General features: G+C 37.9%; 1 protein-coding gene and 2 long non-coding RNA genes across 4 annotated transcripts; 1 reads left to right on the top strand and 2 right to left on the bottom strand.

Annotated features, from left to right (window-relative positions):
• Nucleotides 1-183: 183 nt before the first annotated feature.
• On the bottom strand, nucleotides 184-9,617 carry LOC121912270 (transmembrane protein 41A-B-like). Its single transcript, XM_042434452.1, has 5 exons — nucleotides 8,950-9,617; nucleotides 4,666-4,816; nucleotides 3,899-4,060; nucleotides 2,276-2,414; nucleotides 184-2,191 (listed from the first exon to the last, which is right to left on the bottom strand). Exons 1-5 carry the CDS (start codon nucleotides 9,087-9,089, stop codon nucleotides 1,956-1,958), a joined length of 828 nt encoding a protein of 275 aa, XP_042290386.1. The 5' UTR covers nucleotides 9,090-9,617; the 3' UTR covers nucleotides 184-1,955.
• On the top strand, nucleotides 8,957-12,351 carry LOC121912271. 2 transcript variants are annotated; one of them, XR_006100045.1, is made up of 4 exons: nucleotides 8,957-9,032; nucleotides 10,389-10,666; nucleotides 12,111-12,186; nucleotides 12,264-12,351. It is a non-coding gene; the product is annotated as an uncharacterized LOC121912271 (long non-coding RNA). The 2 variants fall into 2 exon arrangements; XR_006100044.1 differs by lacking the exon at nucleotides 8,957-9,032 and adding an exon at nucleotides 9,213-9,293.
• On the bottom strand, nucleotides 11,425-12,361 carry LOC121912273. Its single transcript, XR_006100046.1, has 3 exons — nucleotides 12,281-12,361; nucleotides 12,087-12,179; nucleotides 11,425-11,560 (listed from the first exon to the last, which is right to left on the bottom strand). It is a non-coding gene; the product is annotated as an uncharacterized LOC121912273 (long non-coding RNA).
• Between the last annotated feature and the right edge of the window lie 428 nt (nucleotides 12,362-12,789).

The raw sequence follows: 12,789 nt of genomic DNA, 5'->3' as shown, positions 1-12,789 counted from the left end.
CACCACTATACTGTCAGACCACAATATAAGATTTGATATCTAAAATAATACAAACTACACATTTTTACAAAAGATCATCTTTCAATTATGTTAATAAAATATACAGTAGAAGATCCACATCTGTAGTGTTTTGTCAATCAAGGACACCAGTTGTCTGACTGTCCGTCTTTGCGCTACAGTCACACCTGAATTTAGAGCTCATACAGTTAGATTATATATGACATTTATACATTCAATGACCCTACACTTAAATAGTATTGTTTACGTTTCTTGATAAGAAGCTATATTTTAATACTATTCTCTAAAGACTCTCTGCTCTGCAAAAAAACTGACTTTAAATAATAAATAAGTACACGACCAAACTATCAAACATTAACAGTAAATCAGTTGATAGTGACATATAACATACTGTAAGGTGCAACACTGCATTCAGCTGAACAGATAAAGGACTCATACAGTAATCACACAGACAGAAAATGTGATCTTCTCATGGTTTTCTTCAAATTCAATACATTTGTCAAGTTACTGCTCCTTCGACGCAAACATTGGTTGAAGTCACAGAACTGAATTTCTACAATTTCTAAATGTAAATGGAGAGAAACAAGAATGTATTTCTTAATATAATAAGACTTTCACTGGCTGTAACACATCCATCTCTATAGTGTCTACATATGAATTATCTGCTTCTGAAAGTACTGTGAAACTCTGCACTTTCTGAGTCTGAAGTAAGAAGTGAGGAAGTAAACTGTAATGTCACGGTGCTCTTGAGCTGCACAGACGCACAAACTCTGATTAGAAGGATATAAAAAGCTGCAAACTCCAAACCGCAAGCGAATGGGTTCACAAAAGCATCAAGTTTATCGTATGTTGATGCTCCAAATCATTCATGTCCTTTACTTTCACACCTGGTCTGCAGTGAGCTTCTGTAAAACCCACCTGTGGATGCAGCCAGGATCACATTAAGACACGTGTAAGTGCTTTAGGAGGAGACGGAGACGGAGAAGTTTCTGGAGCCCTAACGGCTGCAAATAAAGTAAACGTGTATGGAGAAGATATTAACGTCTAGCGGGTTAACTCTGGTCTCCATAACTCCCAGTAAAGTGTTTAATCAGAACACACAACAAAGACAAAAAAATAATCCAACGTGAACTGTTTCTGGGGCTTCCTGTGCAGCTCTACAGTACATATTTATCACACAAATTACTTTTAAAACTCAGTGTGATAACTTGGCAACATAGTGGACCTATGTGCTAGTTTACTAAACTAGCACAGTTTACTAAAATAGGCCGGTGTGAGGGAGACTTACACTACGCTGAGATAAATGCTTTGTTACATTCTGTAGGAGTGCTACAACTGACAACTAATTTTCATTATTGTTTAACTGTTTTACCTATAAAAAGTCAGAAAATAGTGAAAATTGCCAGTTATAGCTCATAGGGATGTTAGTTTTATCTGATCAGCAGCCCAAAATCTAAAGATATTCAGTTTGCTATCACGTATGACACAGAAAAGCTTCAAACCCTCACATTTGAGAAGCTGCAACTGGCAAATTTTTAGTGTTTTTACTTAAAAAAAAGAAGACAAAAATGATTATTCCATCGTCACTTTCTGTCGATCAATCAATTAATTAAGGTATCGTTGCAGCTTTACTTAAAATATTTTCTTTTTTTTCGTAAATCCGAATATTTTTTTCTTCTTTTCAGAAGAAAACTTTACATGTGTGTATCAGGACTAAGAGATCTTTTGGAAACTCTGGTCTTAAAGCCTGGTGTAACAAGACCTGAGGACGTTTCCAAATTTTAAAAACAGATCATACTAGAAATATGATGAGCCTCTTAATGTGCCCTTACAGAAATCACAAGGCCGCAGTGCACATAAGGTCACACGCCTACCAGTGAAGACCTTGAGTCTTCTGATACGAGGTTGCCTTTTAGGTTCCCTTTGTTCCCCCAGAATCATCGTCTCTTCCGGCCCTGCTTGTTTTTACCCTGACTCTGTCCGTTAACGTCCATGCCGTCCACGTGGAGATGATCTTTGCTGTAGTGTTTGATCAGCGCTCCCGGGACCAGAGCCATGAGGGCAATGGCCAGGAGCTGGGCCAGCGTCCCCCAGGAGAAGATGTCATCCAGAGAGGAGATCTCTGAGAGGATGGAGCCCGTACGAACACAGATGAAGTTGTAGGGGATCAAACCTGGGAGGAGAAAGCAGCGGCGTAGTGGTCAGCGTTTGTTAGTTAGTGCGCTTGCGTGTAATTTTTATGTGTGAACAGGCTCACCTATGAACACAGAGAAGAAGAAAATGGGCATGGGGATGTTGAGGACAGGACAGGTGATGTTTAGGAACCAGTTAGGAGTCATAGGGAAGAAACGAAGGAAAAGGAGGAAGAAGAACAAACTGCTACGATTTTCCTCCACCTGACACAAGGAGCAAAAAACGGGAGAGAGAAGGAAGATAAAAGAAACATATAAAGAGATGAGAGAAAAAAAGAGGTGGGGAAAAAAAGAAAATAAAGGCGGAAAAAAGATGAAAGCAGTAGCAGAAAGAGTCGCTATGCTGCTTCTCGTCTATGTAAATTCCATACAGAGCTATTAACAAGACTGCATAAACATTAAAGGGGAACTATTATGCTTTTTGTCATTTTCAGTCATACGTATAATGTTACAATGTCACATGGTCATATTAAACGTGGCAAAAGTTTCAAATAATGAGGTAAATGGAAAGCCAGCCAATCAGAACAGAGTGGGCTCATCGGGAGGGGGGACCTTAAAGAGACAGGAGCTAAGACTGCCTGTTAGAGACAGAGGCTGAACTGAGTGGCTGCATAAAGGGCCAGTATAAGATAAATAAGGAGTTTTTTGAACTGTGAATCATGCAAAGATACTCTAGTGGAGTCCTAGAATAAAAATATAGAGCTGGAAATGAGCATAATAGGTCCCCTTTAAATAACACCTAAATAATATCATAATAATAAAATAAACCCTTCCATCATTTTTTCCTATTCTGTATATGCTGTTTTTCCATTTTCATCACAGTGTGCAAGTTGTGCAAAATGCACAACTAAAAACTTAACTCTGAAGCTCAAACAGTTTCCACTTATTACACAACTCTTTTTAAAAGTCAGATTTTTTTCTTGATAATTATAGAGGCCTTTCTAAATTCAGCTTGGTAAAAAGTCACAAAAGTTAGGAAAAAAGAGGTTAAAATCCAGAGTTTGCCAAACCAGCAGAATGGCCAATCAAAACCAGCCCAAAAACCAGAACTCAAAATACGTCTCTGTTAAACCACATCCACTGCTTTTAAAGTCCAACAGCATTGCTATCATTCACTAATGTATTTTAATATCTACAAAATAACGTCATAAATGTTGCAGTTGCAGTCATCTGTTGCAGTTTTCCAGAGTTGGTACCAAAAGGCGTGCGTCACGCGGCAGAGAGCCTTACAGCACATCGTGTGTGTGTGTGTGTGTGTACGTGGGTGGGGTGTTGGCATGGGTACGCGCTCATCTGGAGTCAGTTTGGTAGGATTTGGGTATAATAAATTATTTCATTGAAAATGTGGATTTTTATTTGTAGATATTATTCATGTAATTTGCATGTAAAATAAGTCTACCCATGGCAACATTTCAAAAGTAGCCCAATTCTGCAGGAAAACCGCAGACCTGGCAACCTTGTTCAAATCCCAGAGCAATTACAAGTGATTAATCTTCCATAGTGTTTATAAAACAGTTTCAATTAACTTCACATTATTTAAAACAACAAGCAATCAGTCACTGCAGTAATTTATTAAGAAATTATAATGACCAAATAGAAAAAAACTACTGAAAACTTCTGAAAACAGAAACGACTATAAAGTTACACCCCTGTATTAATGACGGAGGCTACTGAGCAGACAGGCCTACCTTCCTCTGCAGCAGCGTCACCTTCTCAGGGAAGAGCTGAACCACGTGCTGCTTTCCAAAGTTGGAAGACAGCAGGAAGCAGAAAGTAGAGCCGAAAGTGGTGAGCATGCAGGCCAACAGCAAACCCTCCCAGGGCCCGAAGATCGCACCGGCTAACATGTTCTGAAGGAGAAGTTAGAGAGAAATGAGTCAGTTTCTGCAGACAAGACAGAATAAAGCAGATCTATGTGTTGAAATAAAAAAATGGAACATGATTCCAGAAAATTCTTGAAATTAGCTCACTGGAATCAGAGGAAAAATGCATTTAAAAATATATATAAATATATGTAATAGGCAAAATGACTTGTTTGGATGAAGATGTATGATGTTTTTAGACACAACACACAGTTTCTCTCCTGGTTTTGTTACAGTTTCAGTGATTAGTCATAAGTCAACAGAAAATTAATTGCTGACTATTTTGATGATCAATTAATCGTTTTGAGTCATTTTTAAGAACAAAATGCTGAAATTCTCCGGTTCCAGCTTCTTAAATGTGAGTATTTTCTGGCTTCTATAGTCCTCTATTATAGTAAACTGAATATCTTTGAGTTATGGACTGTTGTATCTTGGTCTTTGGGGAACAGTGATCAATATTTTCACCATTTACAGACATTTTAAATACTAACGACTGATCCATTAATCAACAAAATAATGAAAAGATTAATGAATAATGAAAATAATCGGTGGTTGCAACCCTTCTCATTTGTGTGTGTGTGTGTGTGTCTCACCAGAAAGGAGGAGCCAGGGATGGCGAAGGACTGTTTATACAGGTAAGCGCTGCAGAACAGCAGCAGAACGTAGTCGTGATGTTCTCTTTTATAAAACTTGAGCATCTCTGCGAGCTCCCGCAGCTCGTCCAGGTCCGACGGGAACTTCAGCCTGAACGGAAACACACAACAGGACACACACGATGATGAACAAACAACTCTTTAGAGAATTAATTAATTAATAGAAATAAAAACATTGTTTACTGTTAATTATCTCCATTTCTTGTGACCCAAAGAGTTTTCTTAAGGACAAAAGACATCAGAGTAAGTGAGACACTTTGTCCTGGAAAGAAAAGCTGTTTTGGAAATTTAAAAAATGTACTTTTTCAAATCTTCGAGGACCACAAACTAAATTCTAGTCACCTTCATCGTATCAGAGCAGCAGCTGAGGTGTCAAAGGTCGACGTTTCGAACTCTGTGCACAAAAATCAAAACTAGCTGCATGTTTAAATACTACATAATAGAAAAACTACATATTCTTGTGATTTGGGTGAAGTGGCTCCTTATACAGAAAATCATGATTATGAACTATTCTATTCTTCAGATAGGATGAAGAGGAAAGACCTTACTTATTTTAGAAACATTTGTGTGTGTGTGTGCGTGTGTGTGTGCGTGTGTGAGAAGGCGAGTGTGAGGGTAACAGGATACATTTGATTGAGCGACAGAAATAGCATCGCTGCCTGTAGACTTGAGCAGAGGGTAGAAAGAGACCCCCCAAAAACACACACACACACACATACACACACACACACACACACACACACTAAAATCCCCCCACTTGAAACTCAAGATGCCGGCTTCCTCTACCACCTGCTCCGGCATTCAGCGTTCCTCGTTTCTACTGGTTAGCGGACAAACATGTCGTTCTGTCATTGGTCGGCAGGTTGATGATGTGTTAGCGCTCAGATACGTGGAGCTGCGCGGATGTATGTACAGTATTTAAGAAGGGAAAAGTATCATCGTGAGCACTTTTAATTTTGCTTACTCAAAACCCCATGAGACAATATTCTGTCTGCACATGCACAGACACACATATTAACACGAGTGAGACTAAAGTAGACACTTCACAGGGAGGATTTTAACTCACAGAATTAATTACAAACACTGATATGAGGTTTGGTCATATTAGGTTGCAGCTTTAAAGGTGTTTTTAAAGCAACTAGAGCTGCAAATAATTATTTTCACTACTGATTCATCTCTCAATTACTTTTTTTGGAACTTATTGTTAAGACTATAAATTGTCAGAAAATGGTGAAAAATAGTCCATCACAATTTCCCAGAGCTCAGGATGACATCATCAGTGCTTGTGTTGTCCAACCAGCTGTCTAAAATAAAAGATATTTAATTTAAAGTGATACAGAAAAAGAGAAAAGCAGCAAATTCTCACATGTGGGAAACTAGAACCACCGATGTTTGACGTTTTTACTAGATAATTAATGATTCATTATTTTTCATATTTTATTAATAGTTGGCGATTCGTTTTCTGACAAACTAAATCATTTCATCCCTGACAGCAGCAGACTAAGAGAGATAACAAAATGTAGGCCTTTCTTGGGCCATTTAGCAACATCAAATAACATTTCTTTACCAATTTTTGTCCGATAAAAATAACTTTAATAACCAGAAATATGCTCTTAATTACATGCCAGCTGTTTTACAAGAGTAGGTGTTACACAAATGGAGACTGGAAAACAAAAGGTTAATCTCAGGATTTAGGTGCCAGCACTCAGAAAGCGTAAAGAAATATACTGTGTGTCATGATTATGAAAGAAAGAAGAAAATCTAATTAAGCATGTTCAAGGCAAAACCTATAATAATGATAATAATAATAATCTTTTTTAAACTATTGCTTAGTTTTACTTTAGTCGACAATAATACTCCCAGTTCATCACACCTGAAAGATAACTAATATGGCAAATTATTAATCCGATCTCCACTTTCAGGTCACTGAGGTCATCTAACCAGATGGCCTAAAGTTAAAGGATATTATGTGTTTTTTTGTTGAAGTGGAAGAGTAGATTTTTCTTTTTGTCTTTAAAAGCATCATCTTCACTCTGTAGCAGTTTTGTTTAATTCAGTGTATTAATGTAATTTTGTTGTATTTGGTTTTATTTTCTCCTTCTGTTGTTTTGTTAGCAATTGTACAGTATTTTTTTTATATTTCCTCATTTGGTTTCAAACATATTAAATAAATAAAGCCGGCTTGTCTTGGTCTATAATGTACATATCAAGTTGATGTGTAACATGCCTGCACTGCAACCTACCTGCAACACAATTTAGAGCCATTTAGTGACATGAAATAACATTTTAGTGTCAAATAAGTTTACATTTATTTTTAAGATTATTTTTGACACACACACACACACACACGCACACGCACATGCACACAGAAATACACACGCATGACTGGGCAAAAGGGGAAGTCATCTCATTGGATGCTTTCACACCGAGTTTAAATGACCTCATCAGTAAGAGTACAGTAATAATATGAGTTATATCAATTTACCGAGTCTAAACACACACACACATGACTCCTGCTCTTGGCCTCAGAGTGTCTTGGTCGACGTTATTTTATCAACCCAAGACAACCTCACACTCGTCTGTCTGGCACATTGCAGCGTACCACTTACAAGACTCACTAATTTAACACACACACCCACACACACACACACACACACACACACACACACACAAGTCTTGTTTGGACATTGTACTGACTTCCATTCGTTATAGACAACCTAACCCTAAACTTAACCTAACCTCAATTCACACCTTACCCCTAACCCAATGACGTAAGAAAAACACACACACACACACACACACACACATACACACACACTCATAGATAAAACTACTAGAACACATTAAGAAACACACACACACATTCTGAAGAGTAATGTGATCAGTCCAATATGTACTGAAAGGAGAGAAGGGAAATTTAATATTTCAGTGCTATTTTGACTTTATTATTGTTATTATTGATAATGATAATAATAATAATAATAAATTCAAATGAAATACCGCAGTATAAATGTGGGGTAAAGAAATTAATTCCCTCATTCATTCTGTTGATGTATTACTTGTCCTTTCCCTGACCCCAGCGAGGGTTGGGACCCCCCCAAGATAAATATGAGGGGTCACAAGATGATTAAAGGAATAAATAAGAAGCACAGATTTCTTCTACTTAAAATTATGTTTTCTTATTTTGACTTTCCTCTTCATATTTTCTGTCACCTCTTTTGTGGCTTAGAAACGCTTCAAATCAAATGATCTGAGGACAAAAAATGATTCTTGATGACACTGATTCATTATAGAGGGTCACGAGTCAATAAGGTCGGGAACAGCCGCACTAGTCCATCAGTGAGGGAGCAGTAGAGCTGAAGCAATTAATCGATCAGTAGATCGACAGAAAATTAACTAGCAACTTTTTTGATAATTGATTAGTCGTTTCAGTCAGTTATGAAGCAAAAAGTCAAACACTCTCTGGTTCCAGCTGCTCACTTGATGAGGATTTGCTGCTTTTCTCTGTTTAATAACATTGTAAATTAAAATTTTTGCGGGTTTTGGACTGTTGGTGGGACACAAATAGACATATCAAGAGGTCACTTGGACTCTGGGACCATGTGATGGGAAACTTCTGTTTGTCATTCAAAAAAAAGCAAACAAAAAACATAGATGATCATTAAAAAAATGTAATTGGCTGCAGTCCTTGGAAACACAGAGGCTGGAGAAAAGTTTAACAATCATGGCAGTGGGGTTTTTAATTTATATGCCACCTGATGTTCAAGGTACTGCACTGTCATGCAGGGAAAAACCCAAACCAATACAGGAGCACAAGGAGGTGACTGTGAATCACTGCCAGAATATAAATTTTAAAAATTGGTAAATACTAAAAACAGCTGTTTTATCTTATTATTGTGGCTGTTATGTCAGTTGAAATTTAACTGTATGTGAAGAAGTACGTGAGTAAATACACTTTTGGTTTGTGTGATTATTCTTATTATAGTTTTTATTATATTTTGTATGTACTGCTAAAAACAAAACATGATTAAGCCACTGTTGTTGTGGCTGATTTGAGAGTGACTCCCAGCTGGATAACATGAGGAATTAAAATGAGGTAACTAAATTAATATAGAATTCAAAGAAAGTGGATTAATTGTGGTTGCATTATTTTTATTTATAGGTCTCTCTCTTTTTTTTTTTTTTTTTTTTTTAAAACTGTTTGTCTCTTTCCATTACCCGTACCTGTACTCTTGGACTGGCTGGTCCTCCTCCTCGGAGGCCGACGGGAGGTGCTCCGGTCCCGGGGGAAGATGAGTCGACAGCAGGTAGAGGTAGACGCTCGCCGCCGCCACAATGGCAGCCAGTCCCGCTAAGGAGCGCATGTTGCTCCCCGCAGAAACTCCCTGTTCACCGGCTGTTTAGTTTAGCAGCTCCGCAAACAAACTCCGGCTGAATTTAAGAGGAGGAGAAGAAGACCGCTGGCGGAGTAAAGTCGACGTGTTGCGGTTCAGTTGGACGACACCGAGGAAGGAGGGTGTCGCTTACCGGCCAGCGGGCTGCAAATGACGGTTGTCATTCTGGCTGAGGTTCGGCAGACGGATCACATGACAGTTTCTCCAGACTGTTGACATGTGTGCAGCGCTGTGGTTTCTCTCTGATTCCCGCTCGTTTTTTCCTCTGAAACTGTAACTTTTCACGTTACGTTTTCTACAAATCGCCCTAAAAGAAATACATTAATCACTAAAACTAACTAAACTGAACTTTCTGTGTACAGGTTATGCAGTTGGATATGCGCTTATATGATAAGGCCACTAGAGGGCGGCGTGGTAAAGGCCATGAGGAGTTCAGAAGAGTCAAATTATGACTTAAAGGACAGGTTCACAATTTTTCAAGTCTGTCTTTAAACAACAATCAGGAGCCCAAATGAACATTGAAATAGGTTTTTCTTGCTGTAATCATTCCTTCTGTTCATACTGACCATTAGAAGATCCCTTCATGATGCACCTACAATGTAAGTGATGGGGGACCAAAATCCACAGTCCTCCTTCTGTGCAAAAATGTATTTAAAAGTTTATCTGACGCTAATATGAAGCTTCAGCCGTCCAAATGTGTCAAATCCAGTAGATAACTTTCAACATTACAGTCTTTTTAGTGCCAAAGTCCCTCTTTTTGTTACTATACTTCCACCGCAGCTCAACAGGGAAACACTGTCTGAGGAAACACAAAGAGGGATTTGATGCTAAAAAGACTGTAAATGTAGCAGATATCCACTTGAAATGACTAACTCAGACTGCTGAAGCCTCACATCAACGTTTTAATGCATTTTTGCACAAAATGACTGTGTGGACACACTGTGGATTTTGTCCCCCATCACTTACATTGAAAGCACATTTGAAGGGGATCTTTTAACAGCCAGTATGAACAGGAGGAATGATTACAGCGAGGAAAACCTCTTTCACTGTTCATATGGTCACCTGACTGATGTTTTAAGACACACATGAAAAATTGTGAACCTATCCTTTATGCAGTGACAATATTTATAAATTCAGTCACTGGGTTATTTGTACATTAAAAAAAATACAGTGCCATGCAAACATATTAGACACTTTAGATGTTTAGATTCTTATCCATTATGCAAACCATCAGGGAGGCATCTGATCAGTCCCAAATTTATTCTCCAGCATGACAACGACCCCAAACATGCAGCCAGAGACATAAAGAACTATCTCCAGCAACAAGAAGGACAAGGAGTCCTGAAACAGATGGTTTGGCCCCCACAGAGCCCTGATCTCAACATCATGGAGTCAGTCTGGGATTAACATGAAGAGACAGAAGCAGCTGAGACGCCCTGAATCCACAGAGGAACTGTGGCAGGAACAACCGACCTGCCAAATACCTGAAAAACTGTGCAGGTGTAACAAGGAGAAGTGCTGCTGTTTTAAAGGCGAAGCTGCTCACAGTAAATATTGATTTCATTTAGGTTTCCTGAACTTTGTATGAAGTTAATTAGTTAATAAAAACAAAAACTATTAATGGCATTCATTTTGGAAGTATCCTAACTTTACTTTTAGGGCCTAAAAGTTTTGCACAGTACTGTATATTAAAATAATACTATCTGCTCATCAAACATAGTTTTTACTGTTTACATTTCCGATTGTTTGCTCGAGGCCACTTATCTGGCTGCCTTACACATGTAAATACTCTCTTCCTTTAAACACACATGCATATGATATAGTGTCTCCTTATTTTGTTATTGCACATGTTTACATTGTTTTATATTTTGATTGCATGCTCTCTTTTTATCTGCCTTTTGCAGCGTCTCCTAGGAGACACTTTTCGTTGTATAATGACAATAAACTTAAATTGAATTGCATAATACCGGTATAAAGTCTAAAATAAAATACATATAACATACAAACATAAACAAACATTTCTTGTACATGTCTTTTTTTGGTTTGTTTTTTAATGGTTTTTACATCTTTTTATGTATTTATGTCTTCTATGGAAGGATATAAACATTATGGTTACAATGAGGGAGAGCAGACTGACCAACATAACATGAAGACGCCAATCAATATTGTTTTGTCTAAGCAGTATTCTCATATTGCATCCATTTTTAATATTATCTCACTGCAGGTTCCATCTCAGAAATCACATTCTTTAGTCTTTACCCTTTCCAAATACAAGTATAAATCATCAATCGACACAGGAAAATGCTTCAATGTTGACTTTATTTATTTAACATCATATGGTTGCAACAGTTTGGGCCATATTTAGAGGGAGCTGGGAGCGGGGGGGTAGGGTTAGAAAGTTGATGCTGTTCCCCTTCGATCTCATTTATGCGGCTTAGCTCCTGCAAAAGAAATTTAGAACATTTAGTCACAAATCGTAAAGACCTAATAACCACAGCATTAACACAACACAAACCCTGAGCTGTTCAGAGACTGAGAAGATATCAGTCTTGTTCTATCAATGTAACAGGCTTTCTATGTGAATGGCACGGATTAGACATGTATTTTCACTCGTCAGCTACTAAAGTAACCATCTTTAGTAACCATCTTTCAGCCCTTTACCTTAAAAATGCGCTTACTTTAAATTACAGTTCAAAAACACATAATCTCATAGAATAATTTCCTACTTATCAGGCAGCCTTTGGTTTTCATTCACTTCAGTATGATATGAAAGCTCACTTACAGAGACTTGAAATTTACTTTTAGGACAGAATCACAATATTTCAAATCTGTCCTAAAACAATGTGCAGGTGCCCAAATGAACAGTGACAAGTGTTTTGTTTGCTGTAATCATTCCATGACAGGTATGAATTTTATAAAGTAATATGAAAGTAAAATAATGTCACACACACACACACACATTTTTACCTTTTTTGTCTTTTGTATCCTGAGGATCGTTGTTGAAGAAGGCGTCCACATCAATGTCCTCGATCTCATCTACAGCTACTCCCTCTTCTTTAACTACAAGGTTGGAACACATTTGATGTAAGTAACAAATCCAAAGTTTTTGGTCAGTGTTACTTTATTAGACATTTATTCTCACAGGCACATGGAGGACAAACCTGGCTCGTCGTCAGTGAACGCAGCTTTCAGCCCGACCACGACAGCCAACAGCAGGAACACGAGCTGAGCTTTCATTTTCTACAAGAAAGCAGATGAAGGAGGCGCTCAGTTTAACTGCAATCCTCTGCCTTTTGTTTTGTGATAAAGATTAATGATGCTTTTAAATAGTCGGTAAAAGCTGAAAAGAGATATTAAATAATAACTCACCTCTGCTTAAACTCACCAGCAGCAGTCTGTAACAGTGAAGTTTGAGGTTTATGATGCGTCTGGATTGTGACTGACTTATATAGCAGACTGAAAGGCCTCAGGCTGGGTGTGTCCAAAGAATCTTAGCAATCTAACCTGTTCAGTTTAAATTAGTTCCAAAAATAAATCACTCACTCGCTGTATTCAAAAGCACAGAGCATGGACAACAACTCTTAACTGCTTGTAGCTGCATGTTGGAAAAATAAAGCACAGCAGTCAGGTTGCATTAATACAACGACACATTTTTCTTTGCACTGATATA

The sequence above is a fragment of the Thunnus maccoyii genome, chromosome 14 (assembly GCF_910596095.1).
Source record: "Thunnus maccoyii chromosome 14, fThuMac1.1, whole genome shotgun sequence".
Classification (NCBI taxonomy): Eukaryota; Metazoa; Chordata; class Actinopteri; order Scombriformes; family Scombridae; genus Thunnus; species Thunnus maccoyii.
This window is presented reverse-complemented; position numbering and strand designations above follow the sequence as displayed.